The sequence below is a fragment of the Eurytemora carolleeae genome, unplaced genomic scaffold (assembly GCF_000591075.1).
Source record: "Eurytemora carolleeae unplaced genomic scaffold, Eaff_2.0 scaffold741, whole genome shotgun sequence".
In the NCBI taxonomy this organism is placed as follows: domain Eukaryota; kingdom Metazoa; phylum Arthropoda; class Copepoda; order Calanoida; family Temoridae; genus Eurytemora; species Eurytemora carolleeae.
The window spans coordinates 44295-60772 of record NW_019396634.1 but is presented as its reverse complement, the minus strand read 5'-3'; the positions used below and the strand labels follow the sequence as shown (position 1 = coordinate 60772).

Genomic DNA, 16478 nt, shown 5'->3' with positions numbered 1-16478 from the left:
ATTTTTCGGGGGATTTTGGGCAATAACAAGTTAATTTTTTAACGGATTTTGACGATTACAACGTTTCTGACTTCAGTGTTTCAACACGGATCTTATGATCACCATTCAACATGTTGAAGGAATTTTTTTCCGCTTGCGTTTTTTAAACTGTAAAAATTCCCCAAAACTGGTTTCCGCATGGCAATTTGGATTTTTCCAATTCCGAGTGACTATAGTGTAATTGGAAAAATCGATAACCTTACTGGGTATATCATCACATGAGATTTAGGACTAAATAGGTAACATAATAGAACCAAGAGTGCTGTATTATAAAATAAAACTTTCAGTTTTCAGTCGACAACAAAGTGAAGTTTTACGTTGTATAATTTCTATAAACAGCATGAATTCGTTTTTTAAATTGAACCAGTCTGCAAAAGAACCCAGATGAAAACTGTCAAGAGCGGGGGAAGGCAGACGGCCATAAGCCACCACTATTTCCCCTTCCATGCCACATTAGCTTATTTCTCTTCCGGCAGCCATGAACCACAAAACATGTTGAACCTTCTATATAATTTAATGATTAAAATTTTAAACTGATTCTGTTTTTAACTTCAATTAAATAAAGGAATCTTATACATTTTGTTGATAAGGATGATAAACTTTTGATAAACTTCGAACATTACAAAAATATTCTAGTTTCAAACATTACAAAAATATTCTTGTTTTCTTTCTCAAAGCATCAACCAATCAGAGTTTTAGGAATTTCAATCTCAAGATGAAATTACGAACATTTGTTGTGCCTCTTTAAGTGACTTGCTACGTCCAAGAAGGAAATTTACATAATTGAACAGGTTTAAAGATAAATCTTGCTTATAGATACAAGTGTAAATCGGTAACCAGACATGGAGGAACATAAATTTATGTCGACAATCATACATGCTGCCCGCCCCCCTCCCCTCCAATTATTTACTTAAAACTTTTAATAAAAGTAAATCAACAATTTATTATCACTTTACAAATTAATAGATAATATTCACAAGATTTTAACAAAAACTATCTTCCATTCAGTTTATCTGCCACAAACTCATCAAACTCTGCTCTGTTCACGTCGTTGCTCTGGAAACAAAATAATTCTAAGAAAACATTTTCTGTGAAAGAAGAAAAGGATAAATCTTGAATCATAAAAAACTCGTGATAAAAAATATATTTTTTTTAAATTCTCTGTCTAAGTAATAAGTATGTAATCCAAACTTTTACATTTCTGTCCATAATTTTAGCACATTTTAAATGGTAGTTAGTATATTTGCTTTTGTTTTGTTAACTCGCATATTTTAAGCAAAGATATAAACCGTTATATGTTGAAAGGATTGTAACTGTAATGTCAAGTGTCTCTCTATGTCTAATTCACAACGTGAAAACGGTACCAATAAAAGCTTTGTCCATAGTGTATCTTTCTTTAAAAATATTATTGTTTTCAATTGTAGTTTCTCTTTAATTTCTTGCCATAAAAACTATGCAGCTAAAATTTTCAAGCTAGACAAATAACGATATCTTCCACGTTACTAATCATAAAAAGGTTCTCTCAGAGGGCACCGTTGCAAATCGGACATCACACTCTTTAAATGGAGGGTCACTTGTAACTCTCTTCAAGTTGGATATTTTCAGTTAAGACTACATCTTTAAATAAAATAAAAATATTTTTAAAATCCCAAAATATACCTTCTCGTCAGGAAATGTGTTCCAGTACCAGACTAACCGACCAACATGGCAGGATTCAAACTAAAAAATATTATTTATTAAATAAACAAAATATTCACCTTTTCAATAAAAAGAAACCCCAGAGGAATAATGAGTCATGAGGGCCCGGCTACAGAAGGTTATTTTATGATTAAGAGATATTTAACCATGCACAGAGTATGACCATTACATTGCAATGTATATTATGAAGCCCCCAGGCATAAAGCTACTTTTTCGCTTTATAAGTCTGGTGGTTCATAATATATATGTGCGATGTAATGGTTAAATATCTCTTAATCATAAAATAATCCACACACTTAAAATCTTCAGGGTGTTGAATCAGGTTTAAAGAAAGGAAAAAATGAATATTTCTGTGGAAGGGTATATACTCCCCACCCTTCATGAAACCTATTTTTTAGATAATTGGAATTATCAATATAAATTTATTTTTATATATGTATTAATTAACAGTGTTTCCAGAAAACACTGGAATGATTGCAGTCAATTTTATTTCGAAATATTACTTATTCCTAAAACTGTTCCCTAAAACTGTTCCGTAAAATCATGTAATAGTAATTCCAAATTGGAAAATCCTGAGCGACATTAAAGAATGAAAGAAGACGACAACCAGTCCACTGTTTTCTGGTTCTCACTGTATAAATAAATCTACCTCCGCAATACCAGCAGGCGGGGTCGCGAAATTCTCGACAGGTTCATTCGTTCTAGAAATAAACATTGTATTAACTTTTTTCAAAAAATTTGTCAAAAAAGTATAATTTCTAAAATAATAAAAATATGATTTTATGTGCTTTGTTATCATACTTTAACAACTATATATTTACATTTATAAATTCAAAAAATATTTTAAAGTGACTTGCCTCGAGTTAAAATAATATTTTTTATTAAATTTTCTTGATAAAGCCATGAAGTAGGGGTCCTTCACATGCTTGTATAACAACAATCCTATAACAAGATTCTAAATAAAATCAAGAATTAAATCATCTATATTATCCTTGAAAACCGATTATATATCCTTGAAAACCGATTATATATCCTTGCAAACCGATAATATGTCCTTGAAAACCGATTATATATCCTTGCAAACCGATTATATATGCTTGAAAACCGATTATATATCTTTGAAAACCGATTATATATCCTTAAAAACCGATTATATATCCTCGAAAACCGATTATATATCCTTGAAAACCGATTATATATCCTTGAAAACCGATTATATATCCTTGAAAACCGATTATTTTTCAGATTTTATATTAATGGAAGGGAAATCAAACAGACTGGCAGAGTTCATTTATTTTGTATAATTAGGATAAAAACCGACGATTTCTTCCTTAGTGTAAATTGAAACTACGTGGACAGTATCTTTAATCCAAGTACTTATGAACCTTTAGCCTGGAAGAACTTGGTAGATCCGTCTGGATCCTGCTCAGTATTGTTTAGAACTAGAGCATCTCCTCGACCCTTCAAGCTACGATGATCCAGGTGGTTCCAAACACTTAACTGGTTCGAACTCAAATCCTGGAACAACAAAACATAAATTTTGTGGATTATGGACAAAACCAGATGTCAAGATTGGGGATCAAGCATTGATCTCCAACTTCTGCAGATATATATTAATATGATCCCTCTTCGATAACCTGTGAATGTTAAATTGAGGGATCAAGCATTGATTCTTAAATTTTAATTGTGCCCACATTTGATATTGAGAAGATTAACAATATCCACATAAAAGTTCCGAGCTCAGAGCTGAAAACTTGAGATTGTGATAAACTTAATCCCGATTGGTTAATTACTCTGGAGATTAATAATAAAAGGTAAACAAGCATTATTTAATCGTGAGATTAAGAAAAAGAGTGATCAAGCATTAATCCCGATATCCACCATTCAACAGTTCCCAGCTCAGGGCAAAGAACAGATGAGAAAAAATTATTTGCAAGGCAAAAACAAGATTAAATGCTATAAATTAAATTCAATATCGGTCAGAGTAGAAATAAGTTGCCTTAAAATAAATTTCATTTTGAAAATAATCGCAAATCCGCCATTCGGCGACATTTTTAATTTCCAAAATATACGGCTTGCAAAAAGATCAACAACAAAAGTCAAAGCATTTTAAGTTGAGTGTGAGAATCCCTTTAAACTTGTTAATTTATATTTGAGACTGACCTCAAGTTTGAAGACTTCTTTCATCCTAATTCTGGTTAAATAGCTTCGGCTGGGTTTGTTCATCACTCGGAGAAACAGAGAACACAATCTAAATCAGAAATCAAATAACAAGTTGCAGGGATGACCTAAAACTCCAGTTGTGGAATGAAGCTCCTGATTTTTCAGCCTGGACTTTGATGTTAACAAAAATATCAATTTCAGTTTTTAAGTTCCCCAACCTACACCCAGAATACAATTTTACCCTAAACCTAAGGATTTAATGCAAGGAAAGTTATTTCAGAGGTGTACGCATCTTTTGTACTGTGATAATGTAAACACAAGACGGATCTCGAAGCCTGACATGGGATCCATCTTTCACATAAAAAATTAATGAAATATTCTGGTCATAGGCAACTATTATGTAAAATATCAAAATTATCAAAATTCAATGCTTTCATCCTCCTCGGATACTAGATGAACACTGATGCATCTATTCTTGTTTACACATTCCGCCCAGAGAGAACTGGTTTTAATATGTACACAGAGTATTCACAACTGCAATTAACTTTCCTTGCATTACATTCTTGCCTAAACCTAGGTAAATTCAGAATAAAATTTCTTTACATAACTTTTTTATTTTCTTCTATACCAAGCAACAATGTAAGAGTAGACTATAAAATTTACCATTTTTCTAAACAACAAAAAATAGAACGAATTTTAATGTATCTAATTTTCATTTAAATAATATTAATAGTATTTTTTTTTTATAAAATCAATCTCTACTTAAGAGAATGTCATTATACGTAACATCAACTTCTTTATTCTTGATTCAAATGTGAAAATTGGGTCATTAATGTTATTTGTATGTTGCTTAACAATAAATAGTAGAACAGTGATTTCCTGCATTTTTTACAAAAAGAAATAGTAAAAAAAGAATAAGTTACTTATGTCTCTGCATAAAGTGCATGTTTCGAACATCTTCCCCAGCCAGGAACAAGGCGTCTATAACGTGTACTCCCATCACCTTCTTCTGGGCCTTACTCTCACCCTTCATCTCCCAAACCAGCTAGATATTATTATATTGTTAATTATCACTTTTTTTACATTTTACATTTACATTTTAATTCAAGGAGCTGAAAAATTAAGGAGAGGAAAAGAGTTTGTTTTTAATTTCAAGAGATAAACAATTACAATATTGTAAATATGGCTCAGGTTCAGTTTTTTACATCACAAATCGACAGTTACTTCTATACTTCTCTTACATGTTATTCTACTTTATCTATAAGAACTTCTTACTCAACATTTTACTTTATAAAACTAAAACATGTTTTTTTTCTCAAAATTTTAACATTATTGGTAAAAGCTCTGAAAAGTTTTGATTTTTAGGTGCTTTGCTTTCAATGTTTAGGAACTGTTAGATCACTTAAAATTACCTCTACACTAAGCAGATTTTCCTTCTTAAATATCCCTGCAAAAGAAGGGTTTCTGCTAAAATTACCTCTGCAATAGAAGGGTTTCTGCTAACATTACCTCTGTAAAAAGGAGGGTTTCTAACATTACCTCTATATAAAGGAGGGTTTCTGCTAAAATTACCTCTGCAAAAGAAGGGTTTCCGCCAAAATTACCTCTACAATAGAAGGGTTTCTGCTAACATTACCTCTGTAAAAAGGAGGGTTTCTAACATTACCTCTACAAAAAGCAGTGTTTCCTCTAACATTACCTCTACAAAAAGCAGTGTTTCCTCTAACATTACCTCTACAAAAAGCAGGGTTTCCGCTGGTAGCTCTAGCGTGCATGAGCTAGATATGGATTTCCAGTTTGCTCTTTCCGGATAGTATATAAATACTCTAAACATATATGTATATATTTCATTTTTACACATACAAACACAGCGGTCCCCATAAGGCATAATCATTGATCAGGGTTGAAATAAGAAATGACAAAGTCATGAAAATTGAGAGAGAAAAAACTAAAGAAGTCTTCAAAAGGTTTGCTTAAGAAAAAAAAGGATAAGGGTGATATTCGAGGTAATCAAATGAAGAACCAAAATCAACAAAAGCTTGAAAAAAATACCTTTGTCGTCCTGTACTAATCAGAAAGGCTCTCATGTCCTAAAATAATCATCTTTTGATAATTTTGCAACTAAAATTAATAACTAAGGAAATGTGTGCCCCAATTTTGTGATTTCCTGGAACTTCGGACATGAAATAAAATCATGGTGTCTTCGTAAATTTAAATAAAAAATATTTAGAACATAGAACATAAAAAATAGCACGAATAAAACTAATAATTCTTTTTTCATTATAAAACTAGCTTGGGAACCCAGCATTGCTTGGAAGCTAAACTTTTTCTATAATAGTAAATCCACTTATTAGCCCTTGTTTATACCGAGTTCCCCAATCAAAATTTGAGGCAAATCGGTCAAGGGGTCCGTGAGTAATGATCGAACAGAGATTACTACTTTAACTATATAGATGAACTGGTAAATGATGCGAACTGTTGAATACTTACATTTTGTGATTGAGAATCATTAGATTTCTCCTGCGATCCTATCACAACAAATTTCCAGTCATAAACAGATCTAAAATGGATCATTCGATGATTTGATAACTTGATCAATGATTACACAATCCATTCTCGGATAATTGATCAATTTCCAGTCATAAACAGATCTAAAATGGATCAATCGATGATTTGATAACTTGATCAATGATTACACAATCCATTCCCGGATAATTGATCAATTTCCAGTCATAAACAGATCTAAAATAGATCAATCGATGATTTGATAACTTGATCAATGATTACACAATCCATTCTCGGATAATTGATCAATTTGATCAGATGTAGATTTTAAAAAAATATTACTCAACACTTTAACTATTAATTCTTTCATTAGTTAGTGAATAATTCCTCTCGGACAGGGCCGTAATAATTTTATTTTATATTTTTATTTATTATTAAAATTATTTACTTAATATATTTTCTAAGATCTTCTTGGTTCCTGAGAACAGTTTCAGTTTCTCGTAATAAACTCCCGCTCGAGAGTAACCTGAACGGTAATGGGGGTAAATTACAAAGAAAGCTAAATACAATCATTTTTAAAGGTAAAAAATTATATACTTGATCCAACAGTGGACACGGACACCATACCTCCCCCCCCCCACCAGCCTCAATAAAAAGAGGTTAAAATATACCTGGAGGTAAAAATATACCTAGAGGTCAAACACGTGGAGGTAAAAATATACCTAGAGGTCAATCACATGAAGGTAAAACTATACCTAGAGGTCAAACGTATGGAGGTAAAACTATACCTGGAGGCCATATCTCGAGCATCCTCGAACCTGGGTCGAATTCTTCCCTGATCTGGTACATTCCAGTATTCTAATATATTACAGTATTACACAGATAAACAATAAGTTATAATTTGTTAAATATTTTAAACACATTTTCATTATATCCAGGTGTAGATGTTATCATGCTTAAAGGGACTGTTAGTCACGTATTTTTACAATCCCTTTAACCTTGAAATTCCATGGATCAAACGGACTGAGCCTGTTCTACGTGGAACTTAACTTCAATGACCTAATACCTTACAATAACTTGACCTGGCATGACCTGAAAAACGGCTTAGAGTTTAGACTTGACCTTCACTAACCTAGGCACTCTCTCCGAACTTCTGCTTGTCTTTTCTCGTACAACGATGTGTTTCTGTAGAACACTGCAATCTTCTCTAAACCTGTTACCTATGAAAAAAATGTGTCAAGCTAATAAAAGCAACAACTTTTTTCTGACACAACTTTTTAGAAATTCAACCAATGTAACTTTTTTCCATTCAGTTAAACTTTGAGACAATTATATGTGAACTATTGGATGTCCTGTCCTGTCCTCTCCTGTCCTGTCCTAAAGTACCTGGTTCCGTCCTATTTGATTATTAGAGTCGACCATATACTGGATGAAATGTGAGTCCTCTGCCATAACTGAGTCTGGAACAATACCTAGGATATCCGTCCTACTCCTGGTTCTACCCAGGATACTGAAATCAAGATCATTCAGCTTATCGTTTACCTAGAAACAATACACATGTATAGGGTCTGCATTTTATAAGTTTTAACAAGGGGTATTTGTTTATTATATAAAAATAGATAATGTAAATGGTTTTTGGACTTATGCACAGTTTAATTTTAAGAATCACAGAAAAGTGGAAATAGATTTCAACTTTAAACCTTTTTGTTTTAGTTTAAAGGGAGTGTTCGCGAAAAATGAAAGGGGGTATAGGCTTAATGCGATAAAAAGCGCTTTTGATCGCTACTAATCTTACTTCTATCTGTTGCGTCTATAAGGAGAAAATTGTTAAAGACGTCTCATATCGCATTAAGCCTATTCCCCCTTTCATTTTTCGCGAACACTCCCTTTAAGGAAGATTCGTCACAATTAAAATATTGAACTTTGGGAATAGGTGACAAACATTCAAATTATATTTTCATGAAATCAAGGGGTTGGTGCTTTTTATAATCATTTTACTTTATCTTATTTTGTGTAATTTTAATTCCTTGCATTTCTATCATCTTAGAGATAAATTTTGACATTAACGACAATGTTTTTGAACAACTTTTGACATAATATTATTTTTTTTAATTTTCCTTTGAAAAGATAAAACTTTTAAACTTTTAAAAAGGACAGTGATTTTAGTATCTGGTTTCCTACCTCTAAAATATATCTGAATAATGAATATATGTTCAGTATCTGGTTTCCTACCTCTAAAATATATCTAAATATATGTTCAGTATCTGGTTTCCTACCTCTAAAATATATATGAATATATGTTCAGTATCTGGTTTCCTACCTCTAAAAGATATCTGAATATGTTTTCAGTATCTGGTTTCCTACCTCTAAAATATATCTGAATATATGTATAATATCTGGTTTCCTACCTCTAAAAGATATCTGAATATATGTTCAATATCTGGTTTCCTACCTCTAAAAGATATCTGAATATATGCTCAGTATCTGGTTTCCTACCTTTAAAAGATATCTGAATATATGTTCAGTATCTGGTTTCCTACCTCTAAAAGATATCTGAATATATGTTCAATATCTGGTTTCCTACCTCTAAAATATATCTGAATATATGTTCAGTATCTGGTTTCCTACCTTTAAAAGATATCTGAATATATGTTCAGTATCTGGTTTCCTACCTTTAAAAGATATCTGAATATATGTTCAGTATCTGGTTTTCTCCATTTACAGACGATATATCGTTCACTGTTTGCAGGTCGGGAGGTGTTAGGCTTGTATATACAAACCTGAACAGTTTATAGCTTAAGGGACTACTAGCGTAATTTCATGAGACATTTTAAACCTTTATCTGAGGAATATTAATAGAGATATCGTAGTTTTTTCTCCCTAATAAGAGATAGATTCTGTCAAATTATATTTATTTTGCGCGGACTAGATTAAGATGAGACGTGGCATTAAACTCTTTAAATAGAGGTTCACTTGAAAATACATTGACAGTCCATCTAATCATAATAATACAAAAATATTACTTATAAAGAATGTTGGTTAAAACGAAAAAATAATAAATAATTGAAACGAAAACAATGTAAATTAATGATAATAATAATTAGTACAGAAAGGATTTATCAAGATCTAAATGAAATTAATAAAAAACTCAATTGGCTAATCATTTGATATTATGTATATTGTACCGTACCTTCTTAAAAGCTCTGTACATGAGATAGACTAGACCAACTGAGAAAGGAGTGAAGAGATCAAATAATTTACAAACAAAATGTCCCTGTGTTCGCACTACTCCTGAACAGATCAAATAATTTACAAACAAAATGTTCCTGTGTACGCATTACTCCTGAACAGATCAAATAGTTTACAAACAAAATGTCTCTGTGTACGCATTACTCCTGAACAGATCAAATAATTTACAAACAAAATGTCCCTATGTACGCATTACTCCTGAAAAGATCAAATAGTTTACAAACAAAATGTCCCTGTGTACGCACTACTCCTAAACAGATCAAATAGTTTACAAACAAAATGTTCCTGTGTACGCACTACTCCTGAAAAAGATTAGATAGTTTACAAACAAAATGTCCCAGCGTACGCACCACTCCTGAACAGATCAAATAGTTTACAAACAAAATGTTCCTGTGTACGCACTACTCCTGAACAGATTAGATAGTTTACAAACAAAATGTCCCCAGGCGTACGCACCACGCCTGACAAAGGAATTGAGCCTTTGCCACAAACTCTGATTGAAAATCCCTATATCTCTGCAACCTGATATTTAATATTTCAAACTTGGATCATTTAATCTTAATCTACCATAATTTATATTTTGAAATTCCTAAGGTCTACTACATTGGGTTGTAAAGATATAGGGATTAGAAAATCATAATGACTAGATTCCTTTATAAATAAAAAATAAATGCACATTAAAAGGGAGAAAGAATAAGTAAGAGAGTGCTAGAGAGTGAGACAAAGGAAACTTACCATTGAATGGATGGACATTGGGTGGTTTCAGAATTTAAATCAGATGATTAATATAAATGAAAATATATTAATAAATGAATAAAAAATGATGACGGATGCATGGCTGAACGAACTGACGAATGATTAAAAAGTTCCGATAAATTCACTTTAAAAAAAATTTAACTGTAATTATTTTCATCATTAAAAGACAACCCATTATTAAATGAAAACAAGTGAAGAATTTTAGTTGAACTTACCAAGCGCTACAATACATTGACACAGGTACAGCTGTTTGGACAGAATCTCCTAAGAGTTAAAATCCATGTTTTCGTGTAGTATTAGATAGTATCTTGTAGACTAAATAGTATCTTGGCCCAAACAAATTTCTATAAAGTTTAGTTTTACACTTGCAACAAAATCTGTCGATGAACCCCTGTAATGGTTCCTCCCATTTACCCAAAAAAAACTGAACAATCACTTTAAAAAGCAAAAACTAAAAAACCTGAATATTTTCTGATCCTTCAACTGAGAACCCTCCGTCAGCCATCATAAAATGAACTCCTGAAACTCTCACAGAGTTTACATAAGTAAATAAAACAATATTCCATACTTCCAAATCCAATAAAGAACATTGTTTGTATTTAATCACAATGCATAATAAAAAGTTGCCAAAATGTCATTTGGCAAAGTACCATTGGGAAGTTGCCGCTTGGGAAAAAGCCTTTGGAAAAGTATCTAGCGACTGTATTACGGAAGGTGATAAAGTAATTTTTAATGGGACTAATCCCCTTAGCAAACAGTTGGCTATTTAAAACATGCAATTCTCATAAGAAAAATTATGGCAACCTTCAGTTTTAAGATTTTTGCCAAATCCGTTTCTTTGGTTGATCCTAATTCCGGATGAAAAGCATAAAAATTCTTTGATTTGAAATACCTTTCTGGTTTGTATTGGCAAGGATGAATCTCTGGAGTTCTAGAATATTATCAGTTCTAAACACGTTCCCGTCTCCCTTATCCCCACCAACACCGTAGTACGTCTCAAACCCTTCAGGGGGCCCTTTAGAAAACATTATTATTATTATTATAATTATCATGAGATCATAGTTAGGAATTTTATCATTAATATCATTAAAAGAAACCCCATTATCAAACGAAATATGGGTTGACATGTTCATATCACAATAAAGTTTATTTTGAATGCTTAAAACAATATTAAAGGGACTCTACAGTCTAAAGTAATAAGAGTGGTATGACCGATTTACGCTGATATCCAATACCCATTAAACCCCTATCTCAGCGTTGCTTCTATCTTGAAACATGTTGAATTCTGACAATCTCCTTCGTTGTCAGAATTGGAATTAATCTGAAAATCACTTTTTTGAGAAATTAAAGATTAAAATTAATCAGTTTTCCGAGAAAAACGTAGGATATCTCATTCAGTCATGATCAAACAAAGGTTGAACGGGTAGTTTCTTTAATAAATGCCGGAAACGTACCTGCATAGAAATCCTCGAGTTTGAAATCATGTTTCGTGTCTTTAAGCGTGAAACCGTATCCTTTAGCGCGCCATTTTTTCCTCCATAGAACATATTCTGAGAACCCTCCAGGACCAGCACATACGTCAGCAAAATACAACGGTTCATTCTCACCAACTAAAAAAAATTGTTGACTCAAAATGCAGGAATGTATTATCATCATTACCCCCCCCCCACTCCCTTCTTGGAAAATCATTTTTCCCCAGGTGTTATGTATGCATGTCTGTTCTACTGGGTTAGGGAAAGTAAATAATTTTTGGGAAAATAAATGAATTTTTGGGTAAAAAGTATGAAAAAAGTATTTAAAAAAGCCCTGCTTTTAATTTTTTAGTAAATACCCCTGTAAAAATGACGAATTATATTTAAAGAATTACTTAAAGATCTCCCCTCTTCATCTCTTGGGTCAGTGAACATATAATCCAAAACTGTGTCCATATTTGCCATTTTCATTGCGGCGCGATTTTGGAAGATTCCTTTTGCGATTGTTTCGAACGGGTTGGATCGCGATCTTGCTTTCATCATTTCGAAGGCTTCGAGTTTATCGAAAACAGATTTGCAGCTCAAAACATCCTAAAAACCGGTTTTATTAAAATATTAATTTTTTATTAAACAATTTGCAACATATTAATAGTTTGCTTCTAAGAATTTCTATTAGCATCAAATATTAAAAATGAAACCCAAAATTTTCTTCCAACTGCATTTAAACAATTTATAAAAATAATAATTCAGGATTATTTCAAGTTTACCTTAAGCACTTGAGGTTCACAATATCTGGTTTCTCCGCTTATGTCCTCATTTCTAGACCCCATCTCAATCCAGTTTCTAAAACGAATATCCAATATAAAACAAAAGGTTTTGGATAAAGCTAGGATTAATGGCCCCATCCCGCTTTAAAACTAAGTAATTTTAAATTTAACATTGATGATTGTTTTTATACCCAAGGGGGGTATAAACTTCACTCTGCAGAGCAGAGATCCACCCTTGTTTTTGTGCACCATCCTCCCCTGGGAGCTCTTTGGGGAGGAGGAAAAATTATGCCCCCTCCCCCACAATAGAATTTTTATTATTGTATCAAGATATACGCCCTTGTATATATGCCATCTTTAATTAGCCGCTATATTTCCACCTTTTACGTCATGAATTTTCCTTCAAATTTACTGGTAAATATTGTCAAATGAAAAATGTTTAGCTGACACTTTCAGAGATAAGGTTATTTTTTTAAAATTGTTACTTACCTTTTTAAATTTGAGTTTTGGAATTAAATAATAGAGATTTTTTGAGCAGGTGTTGGTTGAAATTTTGCCAAAATGTTGCGCATTCAACGGATCAAGATTCGGATCCTAAGCACTGAAAAAAAAAGACAGCGTTACCTGAACTCGTCTTCAGTTGGAGCTGGTTCCTGGTTCTGTTTCATCCAGACCAACCTCTCCTTCACCAGAACTTCCTCCGGGGCCCAGTCCAGGGCTGTATCAGCCTCCAGTCCCTAGACGGTTAATAGTTAACTTTATAGTTAATTTCATTCGTTGAAAATGTTCATCTTATTTATTTACATTTAATTCTTTTCTTTATTCTATATCATACGTTTCATTTGTTCGAAAACTTTTATATTCGCTTCATTTGTTAGCTAATTCTATCATTTGTTTAATTCATTTGTTAATTAATTCCATCATTTGTTAGTTAATTCCATCATCTGTTTAATTCATTTGTTAATTAATTCTTTCATTTGTTTAATTAATTTGTTAGTTAATTCCATCATTTGTTTAATTCATTTGTTAATTAATTCAATCATTTGTTTAATTCATTTGTTAGCTAATTCTATCATTTTTTTAATTGATTTGTTAGCTAATTCTATCATTTGTTTAATTCATATGTTAGTTAATTCCATCATTTGTTTAATTCATTTGTTAGCTAATTCAATAATTTGTTTAATTCATTTGTTAATTAATTCTATCATTTGTTTAATTCATTTGTTAATTAATTCCATCATTTGTTAATTAATTCCATCATTTGTTTAATTCATTTGTTAATTAATTTTATCATTTGTTTAATTCATTTGTTAGTTAATTCCATCATTTGGTTAATTTATTTGTTAGTTAATTCTATTATTTGTTTAATCCATTGGTTAGCTAATTCTATCATTTGTTTAATTCATTTGTTAGTTAATTCCATCATTTGTTTAATTCATTTGTTAATTGATTCTATCATTTGTTTAATTCATCTGATAGTTAATCCCATCATTTGTTTAATTCATTTGTTAGCTAATTCTATCATTTGTTTAATTCATTCGCTAGTTAATTCTATCATTTGTTTCCTTAATTGTTTAAATCTATTATTGGTTGCCTTTTCTAGTTAATTCTATCATTAGTAAAATCTAACATTAGTTTCCTTCGTTAGTTAACTCTCTTAATTCATTTCATTTGTTTTTGGAAATTTTTAGTTTTTACAATCTAAAAGCACAAAGGGACTGAAAAGGCTAGTTTACAATAATTCCTAAACTGCCTGTCAATTATCTAGTATTAAGTTACCTCAATAATATGCCCGAGACCTCGTCTTCCTCTTTGGTTTGATAATCCAACAGGTTCTACGCGACCCTGCTGGGCTTTACCCAACCCAGTTCCTAGTGCACAGATAAACTTAATACCACGCTTTTACAATCTTTATCTAATAAACTTTAAAGCACGCCTGAACAATCATTATTTTGTCAGCTTTATAGCACGTTTCTACAATTTTTATTTTATAAATCTTTATAATCGGTTTTTTAAAAATTATTCATAAACGACGATGAAAAATGTAGTAAAAATTCTACAGTAACCTAGTTAGTTGTTAAGTAATCTTTTTTTCATCAAAAATAAGTAATCTTATTCAGTTATTGGTTTCTGTAATGTCTGATTGTTCACAAAAATTTTCTGGAGATTTCCTGGAATTTTTATTGAAAAGACGACGTTTGAAGAATTAGAAGAAATCTGTGAATAAATTCATTAAGAATTTGAAATTCAATATTAAGATGAAAAAGGAATAATTGATTTTAACATTGATTTATTGAGAATATTTCAGTTGAGAAATATGTTCCTAAACATCTAATAAGTTTACTGTAGAAGTTGTCTTTCATTTCTCCACAATACTACATTCTCAGTTCTACTACCATAAATAAATAAATAAATATATAAAACGGTCACCCATCAGTACGAAGAGAAGTTAGGGTAGAGCCCACATCACCGCACTACCTCCAAATGAAGTAGCGGGGTGTCATTGGCGATTATCCACACAGGGCCATTCATTGCCGTTGACTTCCTAACCCAAATTTTAAAAAGACGAATCTTCTACCTGATTTGTATCCCATCATCGCCATCATCTTCTCCGCGGCTGAACTATAATTCCCCGATTTGCCGTCACCCCCTGATTTTGCCGCCGGGGCCGGTTCGCTTTTCATCTTTTTACTAGGACTATAGCTGGTCTATATTGAAAAATTCAAAATCCTCAATTTTTCAAAACTAAATAGTAATACAATCTTTATTGTTTGATGGAAGTTTAGATATTTAAAGGGTTTTATCATCTTTCCTTAGCTTCTGCATAGGGCAAAGTTCCATTGTTTGAGAACCCTTGATGCTGTGCATTCTTGCCAGCAAACCCTTGATGAGCTGCATCATCTTCTGTATCACTACTTGAGGAACAACCCAGAGCTTTATCTAAACTTGCAACATCCCTAAAATAAATTTAACAATTTTTTTAAGATTAAAAAAAATATACCAAAAAAATTTACGAGGGGAAAACTGTAAATTTTTAAAGTGTATGTAATTTCAAAGATTATTCCAAAAAATCTTCGAAAACTAAACTTTGAGAAAGGATTTAATGATTTTCAATACTTGACTATATTACGAACCTGTCAAATCCCCCGGCCTCGTCCTCGGGTCCAGATAGAGACGAGGCTGTAGACGCTTGACTGATTCTTCGTCCTGAGAAAACATTTTTTTTATTAATTCATTATCAAATCAATTAATCAGTTGATCCACCAATCGGTTGATCATCTTTTCATTTCCCATTCCATTTAATCATTTTTTAAATCAATTAATTAATCAACCATTTTATCAACAAATCACTTTAATCAGTAATCGATTACTTTATCATTCTCAACACGAACAATTTTTGGGATACATAAAATAGATAAATTTTTAAGAAAGTACTAATTACCGATTTAGGGATTAAAAAAAAACAATATCAACAAAAAGTAAAAAATTAAGGCAAGGTCTTTAAGTTTTTAAAAGATTTTGATCCGTAAAGAGATTATTGTCGTAATTTCAGATGACCCTCCCTTTAAAGGGAATGTTCGCGAAAAAATTAAAGGGGTACACCCTACCTGATGATTCAAACTTGGGTCTCTTAAACCCTGGTAATCCCCCAGAGCTACTGTAATCCCCAGCTGAGGGATTATATCCCCCTGCTAGGGGATTATACCCGGAACCCGGGGAGGGATCAAACACTCCGGGATCGTCGGGATCATCGCTAGACTCCGAGAGACTCCTCTTTTTCTTGTTCATTTTATAAAACAATTTTTCTGAAATCTAAATAAATAAAAAT

General features: G+C 31.9%; 1 protein-coding gene across 1 annotated transcript; it reads right to left on the bottom strand.

Annotated features, from left to right (window-relative positions):
* Positions 1 to 962: 962 nt before the first annotated feature.
* LOC111706647 (cap-specific mRNA (nucleoside-2'-O-)-methyltransferase 1) lies at positions 963 to 16458 on the bottom strand. The gene is made up of 28 exons (XM_023479563.1): positions 16258 to 16458; positions 15784 to 15856; positions 15462 to 15606; positions 15228 to 15357; positions 14429 to 14520; positions 13274 to 13386; positions 12650 to 12725; positions 12278 to 12473; positions 11865 to 12020; positions 11303 to 11425; positions 10871 to 10929; positions 10626 to 10674; positions 9596 to 9696; positions 9078 to 9185; positions 7792 to 7947; positions 7538 to 7625; positions 7194 to 7263; positions 6854 to 6931; positions 6391 to 6460; positions 5953 to 5990; positions 5633 to 5726; positions 4824 to 4945; positions 3901 to 3988; positions 3123 to 3255; positions 2595 to 2679; positions 2387 to 2438; positions 1699 to 1758; positions 963 to 1095 (listed from the first exon to the last, which is right to left on the bottom strand). Exons 1-28 carry the CDS (start codon positions 16436 to 16438, stop codon positions 1033 to 1035), a joined length of 2799 nt encoding a protein of 932 aa, XP_023335331.1. The 5' UTR covers positions 16439 to 16458; the 3' UTR covers positions 963 to 1032.
* Between the last annotated feature and the right edge of the window lie 20 nt (positions 16459 to 16478).

What these genes read in the sequence shown, in the direction of transcription:
- LOC111706647 (XM_023479563.1), bottom strand. Translation starts at nt 16,438, where the DNA reads ATGAACAAGAAAAAGAGGAGTCTCTCGGAGTCTAGCGATGATCCCGAC. An exon ending in AAGGATCAGAAAATATTCAG is followed by an intron (nt 10,675 to 10,870) that starts GTTTTTTAGTTT and finishes TTTAACTCTTAG; the next exon opens with GAGATTCTGTCCAAACAGCT. An exon ending in CAAGTTCTTCCAGGCTAAAG is followed by an intron (nt 2,680 to 3,122) that starts GTTCATAAGTAC and finishes ATCTTGTTATAG; the next exon opens with GATTGTTGTTATACAAGCAT.